Source organism: Xenopus tropicalis, chromosome 2 (assembly GCF_000004195.4).
Source record: "Xenopus tropicalis strain Nigerian chromosome 2, UCB_Xtro_10.0, whole genome shotgun sequence".
Lineage (NCBI taxonomy): Eukaryota > Metazoa > Chordata > Amphibia > Anura > Pipidae > Xenopus > Xenopus tropicalis.
In genome coordinates, this window is record NC_030678.2 from 145,224,665 (window position 1) to 145,252,506 (window position 27,842).

At 42.1% G+C, this 27,842-nt stretch overlaps 2 protein-coding genes across 3 annotated transcripts in view; both read left to right on the forward strand.

The window, feature by feature from the left end:
• Nucleotides 1-13,047, forward strand: part of itga5 (integrin subunit alpha 5) — a 59,197-nt gene extending 46,150 nt beyond the window's left edge. Inside the window, exons 18-30 of the mRNA XM_031897191.1 lie at nucleotides 585-722; nucleotides 1,278-1,345; nucleotides 3,420-3,567; nucleotides 4,257-4,349; nucleotides 5,347-5,426; nucleotides 5,667-5,747; nucleotides 5,977-6,082; nucleotides 6,308-6,466; nucleotides 6,652-6,753; nucleotides 7,547-7,666; nucleotides 8,994-9,095; nucleotides 9,383-9,505; nucleotides 10,894-13,047. Of these exons, the coding sequence (XP_031753051.1) occupies nucleotides 585-722; nucleotides 1,278-1,345; nucleotides 3,420-3,567; nucleotides 4,257-4,349; nucleotides 5,347-5,426; nucleotides 5,667-5,747; nucleotides 5,977-6,082; nucleotides 6,308-6,466; nucleotides 6,652-6,753; nucleotides 7,547-7,666; nucleotides 8,994-9,095; nucleotides 9,383-9,505; nucleotides 10,894-10,977 (1,404 nt within the window). The 3' untranslated portion in view covers nucleotides 10,978-13,047. The remainder of the gene's footprint in view (nucleotides 1-584; nucleotides 723-1,277; nucleotides 1,346-3,419; nucleotides 3,568-4,256; nucleotides 4,350-5,346; nucleotides 5,427-5,666; nucleotides 5,748-5,976; nucleotides 6,083-6,307; nucleotides 6,467-6,651; nucleotides 6,754-7,546; nucleotides 7,667-8,993; nucleotides 9,096-9,382; nucleotides 9,506-10,893) is intronic.
• Nucleotides 13,048-17,810: 4,763 nt separating this feature from the next.
• The window catches only part of znf385a (zinc finger protein 385A), a 150,755-nt gene continuing 140,723 nt past the window's right edge, over nucleotides 17,811-27,842 (forward strand). The window contains exon 1 of one of the 2 annotated variants that reach the window (XM_004911924.4): nucleotides 17,811-18,024. The gene's annotated coding sequence lies outside the window, so the exon portion shown is untranslated. Of the gene's footprint in view, nucleotides 18,025-21,443; nucleotides 21,460-27,842 lie in introns of those variants that run through there. The other variant, XM_004911928.4, reaches the window with a different exon arrangement.

Here is a 27,842-nt window from a genome sequence, read left to right on the forward strand (position 1 = left end):
AAAGCTTAATTGAAATCAGCCTAGAAGCTTGACCAGATTAAATAGACAGTTTGCTCTCACTTTTTATGTTTTTTTAATTGGGGAAAAAAAAAGATACAAGGGAGCACATAGCTTGTATAGGGCTCTGTTATATTATAAAGCTAGGTACCCGGCCTGTGGGCATCCAGCTGTTAGATTACCATATTTCAGCATCCTGGAGGCAGGGGTGTGCACTAACTGCTAGCTAGTCATCACAATCCCTTATATCAGAGCTGTTCATGTGGCCCCCTAAAGTATTTTTATGCCCCCCCCAGTCAGCTGTAAGGCTCCATATAATGATTTTAGTTTAATCCAGCTGTCAAACTCGCTTTTTGAGATATAATTGGCCCAATACTTGTAATAAGTTGGACAGCACTGACTTAGGTCATTGTCACATAACTACTCTTATTTATGCCTTTTAATTGTTTAAACATGCTTGCCCCTTGTGCATTTCACCTGTATTAATCAATGACCTTTTCTCTGTTTTGTGGCTATGTCCAATGAGGCTTACAAATGAATTCATAAACCTCCTTTAAATAAAACGCATCACATTTCCCCATTCACAGGAGGAGTCAGAGTTTCGGGACAAGCTCTCTCCAATTTACGTCGGCCTGAATTTCTCTCTGGATCCACTGGCACCAGCTGATGCCCACGGTCTCATGCCCATCTTCAATTACAAGACCAAGAATTATATTGAGCAGAAGGTGAGCTGGCAGAGCAGCAGGCGTCTCGATGAAACAAACTGTGTTCTAAGCAAAGGAATGTGCTCACCTCCCGCCTGAAAATGATGTCTGATAAGTGCAGATTATGGTGTTTTTGGCAATGAAGTATCTTGTTAATAGCAGTCGCTTTGTATTCGAGTGCCAGGTCTGTTGATAACAGGAATGGTGCCGGGAAATGTGCCTTGATAACACAGCCTAGTATTTGTTTCCTTGTATAGCAGAGTATCCAACCTGGCTATGAGCCATTGTAACATCAGGCGCTCAGCTGGGAGTTTATGTGATGAGTTTTCCCAACATAAATATGTGATTCGGCTCATCAGATTCATCCATTTACTCTGTCTGAGATTCCACTTATTAACATACTTTTACATTTAGCCTAAGGTTTTTGGGTTGACAGTGCTTGTGTAATATATATATATATATATATATATATATATATATATATATATATATATATATGTAAGTTTTAACAGTGGCCTATCAACATGGTTTGTGGTGGACATAGTTGTAACATTTCCCTTGTTCTCTTTGTGTCAGGCTCAGATCCAGCTGGACTGTGGCGAAGATAACATCTGTGTGCCAGATCTGAAGCTCAATGTCTCAGGGTAAGGGAAGCCTTTTTATTATTATTAGTGTATCAAGTCGTGTAATATCCTGCTAATTATATGCTTTACTAACCCCATGCATTGGCCTGAAATATGCTGCTGATATCTTTCCTTGGTGAATTTGTGTTGAATTAATTGCACCATATAGGGCCCCATAAAGTGCTGCTCAGGGCCCCATGGAGTGCTGCTCAGTTCTGCTAGGGAGCTGTGTTTCGTTTCCCATTCTTCTTAGAACTCTTCCTTCAGTACATTTTATATTTTTTTGCCATTTTTAGAATTGGTCCTTGTTTTTTTATCTTCCCTATAAGGGGGCAATTATGCCCCTTGTAAAGTAATGAATTCCGTTGCACATGTAATGTTCCTGGCTGACAGGATCAGGTCAGAGACCACACTAGCAGGTCACCTTTCCCAGTCACGCACATGTTATAAATCAGGGGTTACTCATGGTTTAAATTTACATCATTAAACTTTAAAAGTATATTTGTTGCCAGTATGTTAGTGTTTCAAGGGGCACTGCCATTAACATATTTGTGCTGTGTCCCTGGGGACAATATGTAATGTTTAGTAACGCTAGCCCTTAGGGCTGGGGGAGAACAGTCATCAGCTTACATTCTCAAATGCATTGATCAGTTTCGTTGTTTTCCATTTTTTCCCAAGAAGGAGCTGTCCTGTCGAGCTTTATGGCCGATATAGTCTAGCTATTTTTATAACAGACCACTAAACCCATGGCACAGTGGTTTTTAATTATTTTTTTATATATATATTCAGCCCAGCTTTAAAGTACTGCATTCGGTTAGGGCCTTCTTGGCCCATAAGAGGTTACAGATCTATGAAGACATTGCTCTTTCAGCCCATTCAGGTTTTGTTCCAAGAATATTCAGGGCATTCAGGTGGGCTGCTAGGGGGGTATCACTAGGAGAGCAAATCAGCATTCTCATCAAATTTAAATCAAAATGGTTTTAAGCCTGGGCCCTTATATAAGGACTGACATTCAAAATAGGCGCTGGCATTTAAAGCACACACTAAGGGCCCAGTATGGAGTCCTGGTCTATGTCAGCTGCCCCTCTGGCCTGCCAATTTACTTTTTTTTTTTTTTTTTTTTTTAAAGGACAAGGGAATGTCAGATTTTTAGGGACCCATATTGAATAAAATAATTTACTTTTTTTCCCCAGGCTGGCACTTCATTTTGGTGTAAATCGCACCATGTTTGCATGGGGCATCACATTAAGCTTTTTAGCAGTTGTATTTGCTGGGGGTTTCCTAACAAATTGATATCCCCAGTGGATGACTTTTTTGTCCTATATCAACTGTAAAACCACGTAAAAATGAAACAAGGGTATTAAGGGCAGGGGCACACGGGGCATTTCTACATTGCATTTTTTAAAACACAGATTCAAGTATAAATACACATAAAATGCAGCGCTATAGGCGATCATGGGATATGCTGCATTGTTCTCACAGGGCGTGCCCAAGCTGACAACTGCCAGGCTACACCATCACCAATACACCTACAAAACTACATTCCATAGATTAACATGGGATCCACATGGTAGACGATACACTAAGCTGGAATACATGGTGTATTTACAAAATGGTGGCAAAACTCTCACAAGGTGGCTCGTGCCCATACATATTAGTGGCATAGCTTTCGTTTTGCCATTACGCTATGTAATGACGTTGGGCCAACTTACCCCAACACATTTTGCTGAGAAATGCGCATCATCAGCCAAATTTGGTTTTATTAGTGTATTTATCCTCCATCCCGTGTTTGTAAAAAGCCCTGTGTGCCCTTGGCCTTAGGGCTATGGAACAATGCAGCATTTTCATCACGACTAGTGGCAGTGATCAGAACGCCACTACTCGCCTAGACTGCTTCCCATTCTGTAGAATAGTGTGAGAAGCAAAGTTGTGGTTTCTGCTGCAAGCAGGGGTCACAACTCCTCAAAACTTTGTGGCAGATTTTGTTTGCCCACCCATTTATAGTGATAATGAGAGCGCACTATTTTATTTAAGGCCACCTATTTATCCATCTGCAACTTGCACAGTAAAACATCCTCCATGCTTTGTGTTGCAGTGACCGGAAATCTGTATATCTTGGGGACGAGAACTTCTTGACATTGTTCTTTAATGCCCAGAACTTGGGGGGAGGAGCCTACGAGGCGGAACTTTATGTCACATTGCCCCCAGAGGCAGAGTACAGTGGCATAGTGAGGAACAACGAGGTAAGGAGAGATCTAGAGCCTGTTACATTAGCCCTGGCTCCCTATATACAATGCCAAGGATGATGATTAAATTTTTTTGGGTACTATGTGAAGCTTTGCAGTTATCTCTTCTTGTTGTATTTGAGCCATTTTTGGCAGAGGGGTAGAAGAAGGGCAAAATTAAGATAAAGCACTAATGACAGAAGAGGCAGGATTATTACATGAGGATATTTAGGCTTTTCATATTAAACTTTGTATTTTATTTGAAGCTGTGAGGACATGCATGAGTTGGGAAGGTAAGATGCTACTAATTACCATATGCAGTTATGGGGCTTGTTAGTCAGACTGCTCAGGACCTGGGGTTTTCTCGGTAAAAGATTGTCCTGTAATTTGGATCTCCATAGCTTAAGGCTTCTAAAAATAATAATTTAAACATTAAATAAACACAATAGGATTGTTTGCCTCCGCTTAGGCTTAATGATATCTTAGCTAGGCACAAGTACAAGCTACTGTTCTATTATTACAGAGTAAAAGGGAATCATTTTTAAACATTTTAATTGTTTGATTAAAATGGAGTCTAAGGGTGATGGGCTTAATTCAGAGCTTTCTGGATAACAGGTTTCCGGATAACAGATCTTAAAACATCTGTACAAATTAATTGCGTCGCTTACTCCAAAGTCTCTAAATCACTGTGTGATGTCTCATTGCAGAATCTCTTGATTTTACCTTGTGCTTACGAGTTGGAGAATCAGACCCGCCTGGTGATCTGTGACCTTGGAAACCCAATGAAGGCCGGGGCCAGTGTGAGTATTTCTCTACTGAAAACACATTGTATGGAAGGGCAAGTCCAACTCTGTGCAGACAATCCAGGGCTTGTAGCTCCTACTCCCCGCACTTGCTACCCATTGATCCCAATTTATATTTTGCCTTATTTTTGTAATTGAACTTGGCCCATTAGAAGTATTATGTTGCTAAGGCTCGCAGCACTGATGCAGATGTGAATGTCATGCTGTGTTTTTGGTCATGGCAAAACCCTTGTCACTATTCTGGATGCAAAAGGTGTCTCATAACTCTAGCACCTAAACCTACACAGATGTACTGAGTTTGCAAGTTGATGGGTTCTTTTAGAGCCAATGATGGCACAAAGGTCTGGCAATTATACCCATTTTGTTTAACATGAGTTCAATGAATATTTGTGAACATAGTTTTTGCCTTTCATTTCAATGAAGACATGTGGTTTTGTGTTATTTCCTGTACTAAACAAGGCAAATGGTGAAACAGAAAGTGCTTTCATTCTCCAACTTCCTGGCAGTCAATCAGATTACCCTTACTGCTTCTTTATAATGAAATCTTCCTTATCCGTACACCTGAGATACATAGACTGCAGCTTGGGGAAGGGCTTATTGTATGCTGAGTCAGTGCTGTCCAGTTTGTTACATGAAGTGGGATGAATATTGCTCATATAGCATGTCCCAAGGGCCCAATTAAATTAAAATGAGAATGAATCTCAAACAATGAAGTCTATGCTGAACGTCTGGGCAGAATGGAGGTCATAAAAATCCTTTGGAGGGCCACATCCTGCCACTGGCCTCCGGTTCAACAGTCCTGTGCTATGCTATTTAAACAAATGTCCCTGGAAAAAGATCCCTAGATAAATATGGGTTTTATTTTCCATTTCATATGTACTTTTTGTTTGGACCAAGTCTAATAAAGGTGTATACTGCCACTTTCAGGCTTTTAATTGTATTGTTATGGGTTGTTTTTTTTTGGCTACTTTTTTAATAAGTTTGTTTTCTATAGCTTGCAGGGGGTCTAAGGTTCACAGTGCCACATCTACGTGATTCAAGCCATAATGTGCAGTTTGACTTCCAGATCCGCAGGTACATTTTTATGTTTTATCTGCTTTAACTTACATATACAGATACCCAGACACTGAAAATATCTATAAATTAACATTTTGTTGCAGTTGAGTTGGCCAATTTAAGTTTTTCTATTATAAAAGCCAATTCACCCTACAAATACCTTATATTTAATGTGCCGAGTGTGTGTGTGTGTGTGTGTGTGTGTGTGTAACTGCAGCTGCTCCTTGCTAAAACGATTTCCTTCTTTTCTCTTGGTAGCAAAAATCAAAATAACTCCCAAAGTGAGACGGTGCACTTGGCATTAAATGTTGAAGCCCACAGTGTAGTATCATTTTTTGGGTAAGTAAATGCCGAGACCCTTTCAGTTCTATAGGGCCCACGTTCACCTTTGATCAAGAACCACATTTTTTCAGTTTTCATTCCAAACATTTGACTGAGAATATGGTTATGATGATATTACTCATCTCAGGATTTTGTTGCAGTAGTATTTCATTTAACAGTGCTAGAACTGCTGATCCCATCCCAATCACATTTCTATTTATTGAGCAACCCTTTTCTTTTGGTTCAGCGCCTCAAAGCCAGACAGTGTTAACTTCCCTGTTGCAAACTGGAAACCTGGCAGGAATCCCATGACGGGGCAGGAGGCAGGTCCGGAGGTCAAACATGTGTATGAGGTAAGGGAAAAAACCCAGAACAGGCCACACAAAAGGCATTACTCTGGCAGGATACTGTCATCACATAATTACCCACACTTTTCTGCTGCTATTGAAGTCTAGTTTCTTAGGCAGGCTTTAATAATGCTGTTATTTTCTGCCACATTAGCTTTGGGGTGGGGGTTGCGATAAAAGGAACATAGCAGGATATGTCACTGATGTCTGAATTCCTGATTCCACCTTTAGCTGGTCAACTTTGGGCCAAGTTCCATCAGTCACGGAATCCTAGAGCTGAGATGTCCAATGAGAGTCAACAAGGAATATGCTATGTATGTGATGTCTTATGCTGTGCAAGGTTTGACCAACTGCACCTCTAATCACCCAGATAATGCTCTACATCTACAGGTAGGTTCCCCGTCCCGGGGCTGTGTCTAAGTGTGTGCGTGCATACATGCTGCTCTAGTGTAAATACTGCATAAACCTGGCTTTGATTTTACACTAACTTTTAAGAGTTGAAAAATATGTTGTTATTTGTATTAGATCCATGTCCTGTATATAAATGAAACATTAACAAAGTTCTCATCTGTTAGCATTCACCCACAGACCACCCACCTACTCCAAATCCCAAACCTGTCCATCATGTGGAAAGGCGAGACACTGCCCGGATCATCTCAGGAGCATCTAATGTTCTGGTAGGTCACTTTCTCTCAACTCAGGAGCATCTAATGTTCTAGGAGGTCACATTCTTTCAGGGAAGAAGCCTTGTACAATGAAGCTGACCAGTAGACAAGTGGTGCATACATACATACATACATACATACATACATACATACATACATACATACATATATATATATATATACATATATATACATATATAATATATATATAGCAAACGTTGCTTTGACTGAGGCCAGTAGAGCAGAACCATTAGTGTTTGAGATGATGCTGTTCTTTCGCTTGCCGATTAAGGTCATGTGGAAGCAACAAAAGAGCTAAGACTTGTCTTTTCACCCAAAGAAGAGCGTGTTATTTTGCTACTTAGGAGTAGTAAGGAGTTAGTGGTATAAGGAACAGATACCTTCATATTGGTTCCTTGCCTTTTTCCTCTCTGATTAGATCTAAGGTAAATTAGATCAGCTGGAAAGTCACTGATGTTTTTAAGTTGGGATGTATAAACACACCCTATAGGTTGTTATCCTTTCCACAACTGCCCAGTCAGTGAGGAAAGGTGCACCCCCCCCCCATGTCCTGCTGCTGGATTATATTGACCAGCAGGGCAGCCAGGGGCAGAATTTAAAAATAATAATAAATTTTCCAGCACTTCACAACCCGTATGTAAAAACTGTTCTATTTTGATACTGTGGCTTTATGGAAAGGGGAACAAGTACATTACTTTATGCACTAATTATTTCTGCCCTTCTCTGGTCCTTGCTCTGGCTCTGATATCTGTATATAGAGTTTAACTAGATTGTTTTTAAATAGAAATGCAATGAACCCCATGTGGACTGCTTCCATCTACACTGTAATGTTGGGCCACTGGAGAAACAAAAGCGAGCCATCCTAAGGGTAAATTTCCTCATCTGGGCCAACACCTTCATGCAGGTAAATCAATGAACCTATCATCATTTTGTCAGTGACACACTGTGAAGTTCACCTTTATTAATGTTTGGTATGATGTAGAGAGTGATATCCTGAGACAGTTTACAATTGGTCTATATGTTTTATTATTTGCATTTCTTGAATTATTTTTGTGCAGCAACAAAGAAGGGCCTAAATAGAAAGAGAGAGAATAATAAGGAAACATGACAATAAAATTGTAGCCTCAGGGCATTAGTTTTTTTGGCTGCTGGGGTCAGTGACCCCCATTTGAAAGGTGGAGAGAAGGATGAGAGAGACAAATAATACTATAAAAATGAAGACCAATTGAAAAGTTGCTAAGAATATGCCATTCTATAATTAAAAACAAACCCAGAGTTAAACAACCCCTTTAAGACCTATGGCACGTTTTCACCAGAATCACTGAGTGGAGGTCCATCTGTCACTGATTTGTGTCTTACACACTGTTAGGGATATGGTAATTGTGAAAGGGGGGTGGGGTCCATAACAACTGTCAAAACACAGCTGGCGGCAACGCTTTCCAAAAGCACCCATCACTGGGAAGAAGGCTTTCTATTCCTTTTGATGATTGGCAAGGGTGCTTGCAGAGGAAACCCTGAATCACCACTATTGCGGCAATCTTTAATCATGCCTCTGTGGCAGATAGAAGAGGCAGTTTAACCCCTTGTCTGCCGAGGCATGTTGATCTTGTGCTGCTGTGCGGTTTCAGACAACACGTGTCACTGCATAATTTAAAAAGTGACTGAAACATACAAAACTTTTCAGGTCCCATTCAGCTAGCGCTTTTACCCTCGTTTTATCAAAAAGGGTTTTTCTTTTTGTTTTGTTTTTTAATAAAGTGCTCCTCTTAGTTTGTTTTTATGTTATTAAAGCCTGCATCCCTCTACACACAAAAAAAACAAAACTTCTAACTTGGTATTCATGTTCCATCTAGTGGCCAACAGGAGGAACTGCAGCAATGCCATAAAAACTAAGGTTCAACAGGGAAACGCTGCAGGTTGCACTTAATGCTGATACACAGATATGCATGAAACTACTCAGATGTTTCTTTCATTCGATAAAAACTCATTGCTTTAACACTGTTGCACATAAATAATATGGTGTTTCAGAGAGCAACTGTCACCTTGCCATTAGCGTGGGACTACAATCTTTAGTATGGGACTCCCAGCATCCCTTGTGATATATTTGACATATTTGACATATTTCTACTACAACATTAGGGCCTTGTGTATAGGAACATTCCTTTAGTTTCATGTTGTCACTGGATGTTGGCCAAACCTCTGCCCATCTGCTTTTGCTTCTACTTTTCCAGAAAGAAAACCAGGGATTTAATCTTCAGTGTGAAGCACTCTACCATATACAGAGGCTGCCATACAAAATTCTTCCTCACGTGTATCCTAAAGGGACACATCAGGTAAACTATTCTGTGTTCATTGCTTCATTCACCCTTCAGAATGATAGTTTTGTTGGTTTTAACAGTAATGACATTTACAAATAACTAACACCCTGAAGGTTTGTAATTAATTCATATTTACAGTTGCTTAAAATTACACTTGTAATTTCTGGCTTTACATCCCCGTTAATTGAAAGTTACAGTTACAATTGAAAGTTGCATCCTTTTTTTTTTTTTCTATTTTTACTTGCATGGAAAAAACCCTTTGAATTGTTGCCGTAAAACTGGACATTTTTGGGTTTCCTTAGGTTGACACTGCAGTTCATTGGACAAAGCCTGAAAGTAGCTATGGAGTCCCACTGTGGATCATTATCCTGGCAATTCTAATCGGGCTTCTCCTGCTTGCGTTACTTATATATGTCCTGTATAAGGTGAGTGAATAAAGTAGAATTTGGTGGCATAAAGTTATCAGTTGGGGTCACTGATGGCATCAGTGGGTTTTCCTTTTGTTTATATCTCCCGTATATTCCTTCACTGCTTATCCCTTTGATCAATTCAGTATGGATCCTGCAAGAGTAGCTTTGCTTTCTATTTTTAACCCCTTGCACACAGTCTTTTTTTGTTAGTCTTTGGGTCTGGATCATGTGGGTTTGCATGCTGGGTGCATGGTGAAGCTGTATGATATCAGTCATATTTGGTATGTAAGCTTTTATGACTGAACGCAGATAAGAATAAACAAGCGACCTAGTAATGTGCAGCATGTACTAGAGACAGCTATGTAATAGCCCTTATGAAAAGAAGGAAGAGATTCCCAGAAGGAACGTGTGCATTTGCCTCTGTGGTACAGAGAAATCAAGGCAGAAGATGTTTACGAACACTTCCTACAAAAATTATAAGGGGATGAAAATGATCAGGGCCACTTGTTGACGTGGCATATACCCTGCTGAACAACTAAATATTCTCTGAGTGATAGAACTGAGCAGTGAAGAAACAAGAGACTCTTCCTGTCTCGGTAAAAAAGCGTTTGCCGTGCCCTTGCACAGGCTGAACAGCAGGGGGCTCTCAGTGTAACTATTGCTAATATGATGATCTTAAAATCTGAAATTGCGGACAAGCACTCTGAGAGGGTATATGTCCCCTTTAATAGACCTATCCCCAGAGAACATGGGGGCATGCATAAAATGTAAACGATAGATTGATCAGCAGTAATATAATTCATATTCTCTGAGCTGGTCCCATTAGCAGGCAAGAACAGGGACATTTCCAAATAAAGGGGTATTTTTACCCTCTTTTTGAGGCAAACTACTTGACTTATGAAAAGGGTTTTTAGCTTCTGTCTGAGCCACCCACTAGGTACTTAATGTGTTTGTTCTGTGCCTTAGTTCCTGTGTTTCTGGTCTCTTGTGCCATTCTAATCACTGGCTACACATACATTTCACTCAGCCCCAGCCTAATCACATGTATATCTGTGGCCCTGAACTGCCATTGGTTTCTGGTCGTAAAATGATGTGGAAATGTATGGGGTGCACTTTAGTGTCTCATTATTAATAAGCCCACATTACATTTTGTCTGACTGATGTGTCCCACTGTATTAGGCACAACTGAGCTCTGACTGTACTCACTTTGGTTATTGACACCTAATGTATTAAACATTTCTGTTGGAGCTCAAGTCCTCATTTCTAGTTTGTTCTCTTGCCTATATTTAAGGAGAATTTTACTGGTGCTTTATACATTTATGGAAGGATCCTATTTTTCGTGTATGTTTTATTCCATGATACATTAAGAAAATGTAATGATTTCATACCTTTCTCCCATACAGCTTGGCTTCTTTAAACGTTCTTTGCCATATGGAACTGCCATGGAAAAAGCCGAACTGAAGCCCCAGGCTGCATCAGAGGCTTAATCCATTCCTTCATCCACATCCCTTGCACTGCCAAAGAATCCTCAGAGGGGGAGGTGAAAGAAGAGCCAAGGGCCAGCTTTACATTGACCCAATGTTTGGGAGGGAGGGAAACAAGGACACACTGACATCCCCCAGGAGACCTATACAGAATAGAATAACTGGCTGATAACTATGACAATATCATGGCTGAATCTTTCTGCTTTCCACTGAAGAGGAGTTTATTAAGGGGAAAACTAGAGGACAATATGTATATTTAAGAATTCAGGACAGTTCCTCAGGTCATAGGGTGGCAGAAAACATTTCCCATACCAAAGGAGAAGAAAGCTTTAACATGGAGTTCTGATTCCAGTTCCTCGGCTACTCATTTCCCTCATGTTTACTGAGGCCGCAAACAGCAAGCTCCGGGTTTTAATCATTGCTGAACTGTAAGTCGGGGGCCTGTGCCTGCTCTGGATTTAAATGGTCTGCTTAATGGAAGTGACTTCAAGGCAGTGAAGACCTCAAAACTGGACCTTTTTTCATTGGTCTGCTCAAAGGGGTTCAATGCAGTATTTCTGTAGAAGAAAGATGTTAAATTATTGTGCTTCTGGCACACGGTGTGCGCTGTGTATATGCAATCATAAGTATATATTAGACTGGAGATTTCCCATAGCAGTCATATCGGCATGACTAGGTGGCTACCACGTATTTGGCCTCTGTCCAGCGCTAAATCTAAGGTTTGGCTTTCACTCCGTCTAAAGTAACCACTTCTGTAGGAGAAGTAGGATATGCCTTCCGACCATAATATACAAACTCCTCTTCTGACCTCCTGGAGAATTTAGGGGGGTCCTATAGCTCATAGGGTTCCATTGGTCTCCAATCCCTTAAGTCGCTTGCTTTTATGGGGGGTGGGGGGCAGGGGAGTGTTTTTTGTTCTGTTTATATAGCACTACTTAGTAAGCAAGGCCCACGTTGACTGTCACTTCCCGTATCCTAGGAATGTTACTCCTATGGCACATGATACAAGCAGGGTTTAGGGTTCTAAAGGCGTATGGATGTATCAGAGAGACTGTTGCACGGACCCAAAGCCCATTTCCCCTTTGTTCTGTATATACTGAGGATCCAGAGCTTTCTGTGTGACAGATCAGAGAAGCGGATGCCAAAGATGCCAGCATCTCTTGCCTTGATAGGACAATGGGCTGTTTGGTGCCCACCAAGCACTGACTCTTGAATGACCACTTCTCCGCTTGGGAACCTCTAATCCACGATGGTGCTTTATGTTGCTTGGTTCCTTTTCAATGAAGTGCCGCCATGACACAGGCTTGAGGGCTTTGCTATCTGGCTGATATTTAAAATGGTTTGCAAGTGCAATAAATGTGTTTTTATCTGTTTTTAATAAATATTTTTTTACAGTGTATTTCCTATGAAGAATGGGGTTGGCTATTTAGATTTTTGTATTGCTATTTAAACCCTCCAAAGCCATTTAGGTGTCCGGATTTGCACATTATTTACCATGGCCAAGTCTGGGTTCATTCAGTATGTGGAGGCACAGGATAGGTTACCACTATACATCTGCCAACGATACGTGCTGAATAGGATTGGAAGCTGAATCCTGGCTCTGTGCAGTGTTCAGTAGTCCAGCGGGGCAGTGCACCCTCTCCAGGGAGTTACGCCTATTGGAGTGGGTTCTCTAGTGATGACGGCAAGTTTCTGCCCCAATGAAAAAGATTTTAATCAGCCACCAATCATTGGAGGGGGTAAAAACAACCAAAGGCAAAGTATATTCTATGCAAAGCCTAAGGGGTGTAGTAATAATGAGCACCCTGCCCGACAGCCATCACTTGTGCTGTTACAATCAATTCCTTTGTGCCCCTTTTATTTTCATTCTCCCATATTGGGTGAATTTTACATTTTCCTTCTGCCCAGAGGGGGGGGGGGGTTGAACTGTATTAAATTCTTAACTGCTGGAAGGTTTTCAACACCCAAAAGATTAAGAATAGGAATATTCTTTTTTTTGTGTGGGGGGAGGACGGGGAGGCAAAGACTGTCTTTCTCAGGGGTATTAAAGTGTAATAAAATGTTTTAAACAAATGGGCTAATGTGTCATCTGTTTCACCCTTTCTGTTATGTACTACCTCTAACCCTTACACACCTGGGGTTATCAGGGCCATTCTCCCACATCAAGAGCTTGGATGCCCCATGCCCCACCTGTCATGTCCTTTCTCTGTTTGCTAACTTGATTTTCTGAGGAAAGAAACATCACAAGGTTTTCCTTTTCCCCCCCAAATTTCATTTTATACTGTCTGTATCCAGTTCATCAAAACAACCAGGAGGTGGTGCTGTTGTTTCAAATTCATGAGTGTTATGAGCATTGTTAAAACTGCAAATATCTAGAAAACTATGAAAAAACAAACTGCGAAAGTGCTCAGAAAGCAATGTTACATTCATTTCTTTCAAGGGTTTAAATTTCCTTTAAAATACCCAATGCCCCATGGCTGCAGCCCCATTTGCATCATATACTACCCCACAGTTATGGCCCTTACCCAGAAATTGGATTGAATTTGCTTATGTTCCCCTGCACAAAAGTGACGCTTTATAGGGCATTGTTGGGGGTTGGCCCTGTTTATGTGCCCATACGCCGACACTCATGGTTGTCATGATAATAAATCTAAAATTTATCTAAAAAGGCATTTAAAATATAATTTATAAGCCATTTTTATGAGGAGATGCCCTAACCGCTGCTAGAATGGGATTAAGCCTGTGCACCTGATCATCCGCTGTGTCTGTCCGTTACACTGGGCTGGGAGACCTGCCAGACACGAATCCGATGCTGCTAATAAAAGTGCTCACAAAAACAAACAGACACTAAAAACATTTATATAGCAGGTGGCGAGTAGAAAAAGCAGGTCCCTATTAGGATACAAAATAGGCCCTGGCATTTCAAGTACACAGAGGCCCAAACGGCCCCCTACAAGCCCACTAAATAGTGACTATGGCACCTTACAGCAGCCCCTCTGGCATTTGCCAGAACCCACAGATTGCCAGTCTGGGCCTGAGGAAATGTAGGGGGATACAAACCTTTAATTAGCATTGTTCCATTATTAAGTTTTATGGCACATGTCATGTGACTGATGAGCCACCTCAATACATTGTTACCACTCTTATTGCTGTAGGTTGAACCAAGAGCAGCTGGGCCCCATGTACTGTATTTATTATAAGATTGAATGATATGTATTCATATGAGAGTATCCCTTCTTAAACAATGGCACAGTTTCTGGTTCTATTGCCACATGGGGGTTCTGGCATGTAGACAGGACCATATTTAACATATAGGCACTTGAGGGCCCGTGCCTAGTGTGGCAGCTACTACAATTCCCCTGTGGGTCCCCAAAAGGTACCACGCTGTGACTTCTCATGAGCCGTTTCCTTTATCCACACTCTGCACAATTCTATTCCAGGCACTTGTGACCCATTCCAAGCTCAACACCTTTTTATTATCCTTCAGAATTTTACTGATACGGGAAAATCTAAATGCTTTGGTGCCGGGCCAAGAATTCCCTAATCCTATTAAATAAAATGAAAGCAAGGAAACTTCTGCAGGCCCAGTTTCATAAAGCCTGGGACATAACGTAATGAATGGAGTTGTGCAATAAAACTGTATTAAAATTCATTGGATAAGGAATGGTTAGTTCTATGGGGAGAAGTCATTACCCTTTCCAGTTCCCTATGGCTTAAGTGGGGGACTGGTGTATTACTGAACCCGTAAATCCCCATATATCCCTTATCCCCATATATCCCTTCCTGGCCTGTATGAGAGTGACCTGAGATGCCTGGCTGAGCAGCACCACTCATGTTTCACTTTAAACTGTTTAAAGCTAAAACAAGAAAGATTCACTAGACAACTGCAGGCCAAGGGTCAGTATCTAGGGTTTCCTTGGCTTCATAGCAAATGCAAATGGCCTGCAGAACCATGGAATCTGTCCAGGCACTCTATTAAGTCAAATGCAAGAGGGATTTTTTTTTTTTTTGGTAGCTTAATAAAAATACCTTTTTTTAAAGCTAGGTTGAGGCTTACAAGGATCAGGCCCAGGCTGGCAATTTGTGGATTCTGGCAAATGTGTGAGGGGCTGCTGTAAGCAGTGTCAGACTGGGGTGTGTGAGGCCCCCCAGGACTGCGTCCCGCACAGGGGCAGTGGGGAGCAGCAGGTGGGGATCAGTTCTGGGTCGGTGGGGGCCACCGGATTTGGCTATAAGATACCATAGTCACTATTTAGTGGGCTGGCAGGAGGCTGCTTGGGCCTCTGTGTACTTAAAGCCCACCATGTAATGACAACCAGCGGAGCAATGGTTGTACCCTAGGCAGGTGCCTCTTCTACCTACCCCTAGTTCCAGCCCTGGTTAGCACAGCCCTGGCACTTTGGTCTTGTCTCCTACATGGCCAAACAGATATGTTTTCTCTCAGTATCAGGTATGGGACCTGTTATCCAGAATGCTTGGGACTTGGGGTTTTCCAGATAAGGGATCTGTAATTTGGATCTCCATACGTTAAGTCTACTAAAAAATAATTTAAACATTAAATCAACTGACCCCAATAAGGATGGATTATATCTTAGCTGGGATCAAGTACAAGTTACCGTTTTATTATTACAGAGAAAAGAGAAATCATTTTTAAAAGATTGAATTATTTGGCCTTCCTGTAATTTGGAGCTTTCTGGATAAGGGGTTTCCAGATAACAGGTCCCATACCTGTAATTATATGGCAGCATCTGCTTCATTGGAACTCAGCTGCATAAACCCATGTTGGTGGCAAAATACCGTAATGCTTTTGGGTTTTTAATGGTTTAATATTTTTACTAGCCCTGAGCTGTAGTGCTTTACATTAAGGAAAGGTCCCTTTTCACTGGAAATAAACAGCAGCGCAGCCATAAAACATAATATGTACTGTATAATCACCAATACAAGTACAAACAATGACTAAAACCTATGCACATAATACATATCAGTAATTGCATTTATATGTATTAATCAGTTTATTTGGTTTTCAGTGTTTTGTGTTTCTTTTATATTTTCTGGAAAACTCCTGACCCAAAGCATTCTGGGTAATAGATCCCATACTGATTCTTTCAGTATCCAACAGAGTGAAATGTTGGCCAGTGATGCAAGTTGGATAAGTCCCCCGGGGTACCCTGTGCCTTATAGAAATAGCTATTAAATCAAGGCTGCTTTGTTTCACATGTTTGGCATGCCGCGGTGCCCTTTAACATATTAAGCATTTTGGGGGCTGAAATGAACATAGAAAAACAGCCTTTGACTATATGCTATGGCAGACACAAACGGTCGTCAAAGCAGGCCCATTGACCCATTAATCCACAGGAAACACTGTGCCTGAAACACATGTATGGATGGATCTCTGTATATGTTAGAGAAGGTCTGCACCAGGTTTCCCATAGATTACTATGCAGACAGGGACATACTGACCAACACTGTTTCCCACATGATGGCAGTGGGATGTTAGCCAATGGCACCAAGTACTAAGGTATCCTGTGGGCAACCTGCAGAAGAGACAATGGCAGCAATGGCAAAGCCGAGGCAGCTATACCTTCATACTGATATAAAAAAAAAAAAAAAGAAAATAATGATACACTTTAATGTGAGCAATGCAAAGGGAAAGTAAGAAATGAAATGATGCCTATATTCTATTGGGTTTAGAGGAGTGGTTACCCAACTGCTGTGCTGCTGCCAAAAATGGGTCCCAGCGCAGTGTTTTGGGGCTCATCCTGAAGTCTGAGATTTGGAGCTATATGCTCTTCTATATCTTCTAGACTCCTGGGAACCAAGCCTGATGGTCATTTAGGGTGAGACTTTGCTATACTAGGTATTCTTGGCACTGTGGCTATGTGGCTGTAACAGCAGTGTTTCCATTTATCTGGAACCTTGCTATGAGCTAAGCTGGGCCTCGACAAGTTAATAGACCAGTATGAACCACAAGTCCAAAGAGCACTAGTCTAGACACAATTTGTATGTATCTACTCAGCAATGTCTTACTGTAGTTAAATGTAACTTTTGTTAAATGTGTACAGAATGCCATGGTACTGTAATACGTAAAGTCTTAATTCCAGTGTGTGTGGGTCCTGCCTGAATGTGCTTCAGTTCTGCCTGGCCCATTATATGTAGAGCTGGTTTCTAACATTGTTCTGATAGTACTGTGTGTGGATGTGGTACCAAATTAACATTTGCTTCTCACCATGGTTAGAATAATCCCAGCCAGGGTTCCAGTGTAGGTCTTAAGGGGTATATTTATCATGCTGTGTAAAAAGTGGAATGAAACATTACCAGTGATGTTGCTCATAGCAGCCAATCAGATGCTTTGCTTTGGTTTTCTAAATGTTGAAATCTGATTACTGATTGGTTGCCCTGGGCAACATCACCAGTAATGCTCCACTCTACTTTTTACACAGCATGATAAATATACCCCTAAGTGACAGGTGAGCAGGTTAACTAAGAACATGCAGTTCTGGTTCAAAAGTCCCGCTTGTCTGCGCCCTGTCGCTCCCCCCTATCCCCAGGGAGGCCTCTGTGCTGGCGCCCATGCTCCACGGCAGGGATAGTTTTACAAGTGTCAGCGAAAGTCCTGCAGGAATATGCTTAAGCAGTCGAAGGGGAGCCTTAGTCCTGGTGAGCAGGGAACTCATTCTCTGTGACATCTCTGCCCTCTCAACTGCCATGTCAGCTGGCACCCAAAATTCCCTGTGTAGCCTCTGACCCCTGCTCATATCAAGTGTTTCTCCACATGTGCTCAGAGGGGACGGCAAAAAGACAGAGATCTTGGGAAAATTCTCAGAGCTTGTGACACAGACCTGTATTGGCTGAATTTAGCGTATATACAAATTCTCAGAAGCGCTGACATCTATTCTGGAACACAGAGCCAGAGCTTCCCGCACAGAGACTGGGCCCCTCAGAGCTGCCCCTTGCCTGGATGTGAGCACCGACCACAGCCATCTAAGGATATCAGCACATTGCACAGGAAAAAGTGATTCCCATTACCCAGGAGGCTGCAGCTTCCAGCAGGTAACTTACCTTTGTCTGTTAGTGCTCAAGCCTTGACTGTCTGTGTGAGTATGCATATCTGAACGTGTATATGAGTGTATATAAGTGTATATTGCTGTATATATATTCCTAAAACAAAAGCCAGGAATAACTAGTAAAATATATCGATATTAACACTGCCCAGTGATGTCACTTGTATCACATGACTCATTGAAACTTGTGTATTATAAACAAAAGTATGATAGTGCTTACTGTCAAGCTCGGATGAAGGTATCTACCACTAGGGGTCGCTAGTACTTTTGAAATATAAGAACAGCTACACACATGGCAAATAGGCATAAGGCTCAGTAGTAGTTCTCTGGGGCATAGTAAACACAACCAAACTGGGAATTTCCATTCAATCTTCTATGATCATCAGTGGTCAGACAAGTAATTTATACCTGACACCAGGTCTGTGGGTGACCCCCCCCCCCATGACATAGAGGGAAGGCACAAAAAGCGGAAAGGGCAGTGGCACACATTGAAATCTTTTTTCCTTGCTAAAAATCGGGTATCCAAATCTTTCTCCTTTATGGAGAAGGTGGGCAATTTAGGGGAATTTTGTATTTTTAACAATGCAGCAGACAGCCTCACATTCCATTGCTTTCACAGCTATGGCACATAACAACTGGGGCAAGGAGCTTTGGCACTCAAACAAGGGTGGCTCACTGTGCTCCTCTATTACCCCAGGCAGCAATAGTAAGGTGTGGACACAAGAAAGAGGAGATACAAGGAGCTGGTAGAATAATGAGCAGCTGAAGTAGTGTGCAGATGTCCCTGCTGCCTACCCATAGTCGTGCCCATGGACATTATATGCAGTCTGTCATCATTATTTCCTGAAGAAGCCCTATTCATAGACATACAATATGCTGCTTAGTACACTTGTTCTGTTTATAAACCAAACCACATGCTTACATACTGTCAGAAAGACTAGTTAACCCATCAACCACATAGTATTTTAAATGTGAGACTGCAAAGACCAACTGCAAATTGTCTCATAATTTCACTGGTGGGGATTTGGTGGGATTATCCAAAGTAGCTCTGCAAAAAGAATAATGTTGCTCTATAATATAGGTATGATATATACAAGTATATAATATGTTACTTGTATTTGTTAATAGTGTTCCCTGTGATACTGGGGCCTTCTCTGCTGCACCCTAATACTGACCCTGCTATTAGGGGTGCGAGCAGATGATTCTAAATGCCTGGGGTTATTCAGAATGAGGGGAAGAACATGGCAGCTGTGAGCGGCAGGGAATATCCTATTAATGGGGCAATGCTGCACCTAGGGCACTCAGTATCTGTTACTGACACAGTCCCACTCTGATTGGATAAGTGCTGGAAGGTTCTACCAATCATAGAAAGATGTGGGAGCTGGCATTCTGCATATGTTCCATGGGCTAAACCAGGGGTTCGCAAACATTTTTTACCTGAGCCACAATAAAATGTAATGTAAGTTAATGGGGGTGCAAAATAGGGCTGTGATTTGTTATTTGATATCCCCTATATGGACTGGCAGCTACAGAAGGCTCTGATAGGTAGTACACTGGGTTTTTATGCAACCAAAACTTGCCTTCAAGCCAGAAATTCAAGAATAAGCACCTGCTTTGAGGCCACAGGGAGCAACATCCAAGGGGTTGGGGAGCAACATGTTGCTTGGGAGCCACTGATTGGGGATCATTGGGCTAAATGCTCACTATATATAACAAGGCAGCATGGGAACAACACCACAGTGAATATAAATATTGGTTTTATGGCTTCCACACAGTATTTATTTACAGGCACAAGCAGGACACAGGCTTGCTTTTCAGTCTTCTTTTGCTTATAGCCCGCTCTTTTATCTACGCTCGAGAGTTGTATTATCTGATGTCAGATAAAGAAGATATTCCTATATATTATTCTATTGAACTTATTGATCAAACAAACAACATATTCCATACTGCTTGATCATTACAGAATCGGAGCATTACCTTTGATGAATAGATTGTGCGGTGTATCAATCTATTGTCCCTTGTATTCTCTAAGGGAGAACCATGGCATTCAAAGCACCCTTAATTGCCTGATACCCATTTAAAAAGCATGAGAAGCATTCTGCCTATGGCTGCCATGTGGTGACAGATGGGGACTGTCAATGGGGTGAGCGGTGTTTGAGAGCATTACGACCATTGTGGGTCTCTCTGAAAGCATCGCAATGTTCAAAAGCTCCTTAGGCTATAGCCTTAAATGCCATCATTCTGCAATAATGCTTTGGTGCCTAATTAATGCCAGAGAGTGCAATTAAATGTTTCCTATATAAAAACTGCAGGATGTAACACTTATACGATGTAAAAATAAGGGTTGGACTGTGACATCAGTACATTTGGGAAGGGATAGTAAATAAGCTTTCCATGATTATTATTGTTAGACTTAAAATGAAATTTAAACCTAATGATGTTTCCTGACAGGGGCAGCGGAAGTTTCTCTTTCAACAACAACTGGAGTTCTTTATAGTTCTATAGTATTTTAGAGAATCTAGTGCTCAATTAAGAACCCCAATCTGCAGTTGCGGTCAAGCAGAAATGAATGCAGTCGTCTTGATAACTGACACCATTCATTAAAGGCACAGTACACCCCCATGTTTAACATGAGTACAATGAATAGGGCTTGTGCTGAACCTACTCTTTGCCTATTGTTTTAACAGCAAAAATTTAGTTTTTTTTGTCATTTTTTGGGCTAAGCAGGGAAAATGAAGCCACTCCATGTTTGGTTCTTGAGAGGCAGATAGTTATATTCTCACTGCACAGATAATCCTGCTAACAAAAAAGGATGAAGGTTGGGGGGTTGTACACTGGAAATTATGTAATTATGTACCTGGCAAGGAACAAACATGGAGTAGCTTTAGTTTGGCTCAGTGAATAACAAAAAAAAACCCATTGTTTTTTTGATAGTAAAAATATAGGCAAAAAGTATGTTTAGCATTTACCATATTCATTTCTAGTATAATGCAAAGAGGGACAAAAAAATGCTGAGTGTAACGCAGTGACATTTTTTGACCACACCCATTTCTGTGACCACACCCCCAAATTCCAATCACATTTTATAAAATTTGGCAGGTTATATAAAGTTTCTTGGGGTTTTGTGTGTTATTACAGTTTTGCTAATAGAGGTGAAATTGCTCTTTAAGCTGCGAGTCTCATTTCCCCCAAGAGACCTGTTTATCTTATTAGTTAAAATTGTATCTCAGTGCAGGTGTTGAACATTCTGGGCTCTCTGCCAAAAGCCTACTTAACTAATTAAGTTTGAGAAATTTTGTATTTTTTTTTTAGCATTTAGGGCAGGAGATCAAAGGGAAATGAGGGACTTTTCAATAAGAGTCTGGGACTGCAGGCTGAGCTGTTAAAATCGGGACTGTCCCACGAAAGTCATTACAGCTGGGAGGTATGACTACCCCTTTAAAACTCCTTGAATTTCTGCAAGTTTGTGCTTGGCATCACTGTGTCTGTCCACTGCCTGTTCCAATTTGTGTTCAAGTGTGCCTACGGATACAGTGGAACCCTAGAGCTACTACCACCTAAAGGTAGTGTTCCTACAGGCATCTGCATCAATAGACACAGCCTGGAATTCTGGGATATCTTGCTGCATTGTGGGTAAAAAAAAAAAAACATGGTGACCTAAATTTATAATTGCACTTTCCACACTAAACTTGCATTCATAAATGAACTCTATTGTCTGTTTACCGGTTGGTGACTGTGACTCCCACTGGGTTGTGATGTTGATGTATGTGCAGATAAGCTAAGCAGGATTAATGTGTAAAATCTACGCTACAATTAACATGTAAAATTTTTGTTGCTAGAGTTCCCTTTTCCAGTGGCTAAACCTGAACACAGGGGATGAAGCTGATGGCACCAGGGGTGAGGCAGTAGAGCTAGGGGTGGGCATGATGGGGTTTGGGTAGGGTTATGATGCTGGGGTGCGGTTGCTGCATCACTTAAACACAACTGGCTGGAGTTTTGTGCAGTTTTTTCAATGTTTTAAACTGGTTTGGTTGAAAACCAAATGGTTTCTTTCTAGTTCTTCTAGTCCAAGCCTTCAGTTAAAAGTATGGGATCTATTATTTCAGTTATCCTCTTAAATTTGCTTTTCCTTCCTGTAATAATAAGAAGTTAACTGTACTTAATGATAACTAAGTCATGTCAATAAAACCGAACAGACAGTTGAGACCCAAACAGGTGGCAACTCTAACTGGCACAATGGTACTTTTGGGTCAGCGCAGTTCATTTGCATGCATACAGGGTTAAATGCAGGGAGCAGTGTTTTTGCTATGTATAGCTATAGGCATCCAGGAGATGGGAGACAGACAGCTGGGAGATGCACATTTCAAATACACAGTTGACAAGTGAAATAACATCAGGCCTGGACTGGGATTCAAAATAGGCCCTGGCACTGCAAGTACTGAGAGGCCCAAACAGCCCCCACCAGCCCACTACATAGTGACTTTACAAAGTAGACTGATCTTTGCTAAGAGTATAGAAGCATTACATAAGGCTATGTTTAATCCCATTTATGCATTATATTTGCTTTGTGCAAGAACACAACATTAATGTGACAGCTGAGCCCCCCGGTTCCGCTAATAACAAAACACTTGGGCCAGCGCACACCCTGTTCTGCCTTTCTCAGCTTGGCTGGGAGGTTCTGCCCCACTGACGATGATTTCATTACAGCAGCAGCTGTAGTATTGTAAACTCATTAGCAGCTTTCTAAATGGGAGCTTTCACAGGCTTTAAATAGCCGACAGTTATTTGTGGTGTGAAGCACAGGGACACGTCACATACCCCCCAACTACATCTGTGCAGCACAAATCTGCTGGCTCTTCCCTGTGAAACACTTGCACCTTCCTGATCCTCTCAGCCAAGCTTTCCCCTTCACATTTCATGTCAAGTGCCCTCACATTGTAGCATGGGTATTATTGTGTGCATGGCGTACTTACATTGCTGCCACTAGATGGCGCCTATCTCATGCATGACTGACCCCTATACACCAATACATAATGCTGTTGCACTGAAGATCCAACTGTCAGATTCACAAATAGGAAATAAACCTTGTATGTAACAATGGGCAGAGAGGACAATGGTATTCAATTTATACAAAAGGACATGTAAAAACAACGAATGGCCCATCTAGTTCCAGAAATACACATCAGGTCTGGGCTGGGATTCAATCTTGGCCCTGGCTGGGATGGAACTATGGGTAGGCAGAAGAGGCACCTGCCTTGGGCTCTCTTGCCCCTGGTGACACTTGTCGCTGCATGTACCCCACACTTGCAGGCGCATGTGGGGTGAGGGGGCCAGCCATGTTGCCTAGGGTGCCCTGCTGGCTGGCCTGCCTCTGCGCTCTGGCATTTCAAGTACAGGGAGGCCCAAACAGCCGCCCCCACCCCAGTAAATAATGACTTTCTGTGGCATCTTATAGCAGCCCTTCTGGCATTTGCAAGAATCCACTGATTGCCTTTATGGGCCTAAAATACACAAAGGCTTAACAAAAGAGAATATTCTTGGGTAATATGACTATGGTCACCTTACAGAGTTGGAGTGGGTGGGTGGGACACTGGAAGGAAAACCCAGTGAAAAAAGCTACCAGGTTCCAGTGGTTCTTTCTATCTAAACACCATTCTGCCATCTTATCTTGTTTCCCCAGGCATCTTTGCACCTGCACTAAACTCACCAGACTTGTTAAACATTTCCATACTTTACTATACTGTACATAAGCATGTCTACTGGTGCAAGCAGCGGCGTATTGTGCCTCCTCTGGGCCCTCTTTTAGCAGGGTAAAGGGGGTACTAGAATCAGGAGTCATGGAAAGAAGCGATTTGCAATCCTCAGAAGGGGCAAAGCTTGCAGTGGATCAGGCATGGGTTAGTTGTGGGAGGAGTTTTAAAATAATAGGGGAGTGTTTAGGCTTTATCTGGGGTGTGGCCATGCATGAGAGGGGCCTCATTGTACTTGTTGGCAGGGTACAAACAGGTGACCGGTGGGCTAAAACTTGGAGCCCCCAGTGGGGTGGGTACTGCTAGTTTAGTAGTATGGAGGCCCACTATTACTGGTGGCAGCCCAGCTGGTAGGAGGGAATGGAAGGGGATGCAGGCAGGAGCGAGGGGGTGCAGTCCTCACAGTGTCCCCCATTTTCGCAATCATGCAAATGATCACTGGGGAAAGGAGGTAACATTGTGGTGCAGCATCAGGGCCAGTGCATTTTATTCTGAAGAGGCTGCCATCCTGGGGAAAAAAGCTAGCAATTTAATTCAAAAGGGGCACCTAACGAGAACAGAAAGTAATTAAAATCAAACACTGCTTTCAGTTGGAATTACACATAACTTTAGTATTTCCATTAAACAGATACAAGATAAAACAAAGGTATGTCGTAACATTAATAGATGCACTATATGAGATAGTGATTGACCTACAACAGGCTTCTCAATGGCAAAGGCATGGTGCTGAGGGCAAGTGCTGAGTGCTGTTGATGTACTGCTGTGCAATATCAAAACCTTCCATTGTGGGGCAGTGTGTGTGGGGGGGTAACCCTGTGACTAGATATGTGCATCATTCCTGGGAGGAAGAGAGTGCATTTATGGAAATGGAGTCACTGAAATGTAACATTTATTTGATTTAGAAGAATATTACTCACAGTATCTATATTTCAAAGCTGACAAATGCAAAAACATTGCTTCTCTGTGAGAATGAATATATTGTTCCTGGGAGGCATATACGCCCCAATTATTTATATGACACAGAGCTGGCCAACCTGCAGCCAACTAACACTGTTACAGTGGGGAGCATTTTCCTCTTGGCAAACTGCATTACACATTGATTTCAGACCTAAATAAAACAATTTTCCTTTGCTCAGAGCAGCCTCCGCCTCCCTGTGTAACCATCCTACTGCCTGTCTGTCGGTGCTAGGGAAATGCATAGGCTTTGTTGGGACACGCAGAGGGTCGGCACTAAGTGCACAGAGCTGGGGTTCCTGTTTAAACAAATGGGAAGAACAAATTCCTTTCCATTAGCTCTATTAGTTACCCTTCTGTAAAATCACCCGGGGGCAAGGACCAATCAAGGGATTAGATCGTTTGCCTAAAGTCTTATGTTCTGACCGTGTCTGAAGCTATTCTTCATTCATTATATTATATTATGCTGTCCTGAGAGTTTGCTCAATTACTCTTTCTTAAAAAAGCAAAAGAGATTTCCTGTTTTTATTAACTAGACTTTTACCTGCTGTTTTTTTTAAATTTGACAGTGAAAAATGAAGTTTTGGCTTACTGTACCAACAAAAGAAACTCTACTTATACAAGTGAGTGTGAGTTGCCATATTGTTTGCCACTGCTGATTCATGCCTAGGGCACAATGGTGGTGGGGTGCGTGGAGCATAGGCACATACCTCCACTGCCTTCTCTTACTCCGTCCCTGCACAGGGTCGGACTGGGCCGGGAAAAATCTTATCGGTCTTAGTGGGCCCTGGCGGCCCAGACCCTACCCTTGCCGGTGCACCCCCTGCCTGACACGTTAAACTTATGTACGCTCAGGGGAGGACGTAAGGTGGAGGACCCTGCAGGGGGTTAGGGGGCCCCTGCAGGGGGGGGTTAGGGGATGTGGCGAACGGGGGCATCTGCAGGGCCCCCCGGGCCGACCCTGTCCCTGCACATTATCCACCAATGAGTGAGCAGGTATGCAGGTAGGGATAGTGGTGAGTGGAGAAGGAAGGTATTAAGTGGTGCAGGGGGGAAGCTGGTGATTGGGTGGGTGGCAGTGATGGCAAGAAGCTTGACTCCTGTGCCACAAGCTCTGGCTTGGCTAGATCTAGGCTCAAGTATATGGCTCTATTAGTGTATGGTTGACAGACAGGCAAGGGCTGTTACTTTTAAAATTTAGACAAGGGCAAGAGAGAAAAAAACCCTTAAAGAAGTAAACCTTTTTTTAAAAAAAAACAAAAAAAACAAATCTCTAAAACTACTCTATACAACCCCCAGAATTACATACCTTTCTCCCTGTATTTCAACTACAGCTCTTTTAGTTACTTCCTTGTCTACCATAAAGCTCCGCCCCCTTTTGCTATTCTTTCTCACCTTGGCTATGATGACCTAAAAGAGGTGCCTACCGCACCATACCTCCCAACAGTCCCTCTTTTGACAGCTCAACCTGCATCCCAGATTCTTACTGAAAAGTCCCTCATTTCCCTTTGATCTCCTGCACTGAAGCTAAAAAAGATACAAATTTAATTAAAAGTTGTTTTGGCAGAGAGCCCAGAAATCTTAACGAGTGTCAACTGCACTTAGATACATTGTTTCTCGCTATTAATTAAATAAGTAGCATTTGCCAGAGAGCCCAGAAAGGGAAAAATCCCACCTGCACTGAGATACAATTGTAACTAATAAGCTAAACAGGTCTCTTGGGGGAACTGAGACTCGCAGCTTAAAGGGCAATTTCACCTTTCACATAAAACAGGACCCCAGAACCCCCAGGAATGTGTTCAGACTTTAAATAACCTGACAAATTTAGTCAAATGGGAGTGGTAATAAGGGGGTGTGGTTGCAAAAATGGGCGTGGTCAATTTTTGTCCCTCTTTCCGTTTACAAAATGTAGGGAGGCATGCCGCACATGCCTGATTAATTTGTATAGGGGCAGAGGCAGTGCTCATGCCCAGGTAGGCACCTCTTTGAGGTCTTCATTGTCAGAGAGAGAAGGAGTACTCAGAAACAAAAGGGGCGGAGCTTCAGTAAGAGCGATACAGTTCAGCTGCTTGCAATAGAGAAACACAATAAATCTGCATACAGTGAGAAAGGTCTGTTATTATGGGGGATATATGGGGGGAAATAAAAGGCTTATTTATCCTTTACCAAAATATCTATCCCACTTAAGAAACACTAAAATGCATGCCCAGGGGAAGGATTGTGCGTGGCATGTATACTACTGGGAACTTTCACACTTGTTATATTATTGTGTATCTGTTATTGTGTGCTGAATTAGACACATTTGGCTGCTGTTTTTGTGACCTTACTGTCTGTTTAGTGGATGATATTGTTCTTTATGATGAATTTCCTCCATTATTTCTATCGTTTGTGTTTATTTGATTCATGTGCCCACATTTCCATTTCTGTGCTAGGCTATTTATTGGCTCTGTAAGTACCAGACTGCCATTTCCCTTTGAGACCTCTCTCCCTCTGTTAGTGGTGATCACTTGTGGGAAATACAAGGCTATGATTAAGCACCCTGCTGAGTGAAACACCCTAGGCAACATCATAATTCTCTGTGTGTGTCAATTTGCTGCTTTAAATGAGACTGTACACTTACGTGCATTGTTGTGCTTTGTCCCTAATTTGTCTGGCAGCAGGATATAGCCCTTACTGGGGTGCACATATATTGCCATTTTACTAAGAAATTACACAGATATACACCAGCCTCTGTGAATGGCCTGTAAGGATACATGTTTTGCCAGTGAGCCATGACATGCCAGAGAGGGTCTGTTCTCAGTACTCAGGGCTCTACCTGGTGTTCAGTGTGACAGAATCTTTCCTTGTCTCCATTTAACCAGAATTAGCTTTAGGGCAGGACAGAGATAGTGTGTAATCTGAGCTTCCAACCTTAAAGGGGGCCCCTTGGAACACAAAAATGTACGTATGGTGCATTCTTTACATTTGATATATCCACCACATAGCCTTCCAGCTTTGATTAAACTATAAAACAGGTGATACATGCCCAGATTTGTCCCACAAGGATGGAGAGCTCTGTATGGATCAGCCCCTGTATGGCCAACGCTGAGAAACATAGGTCTGC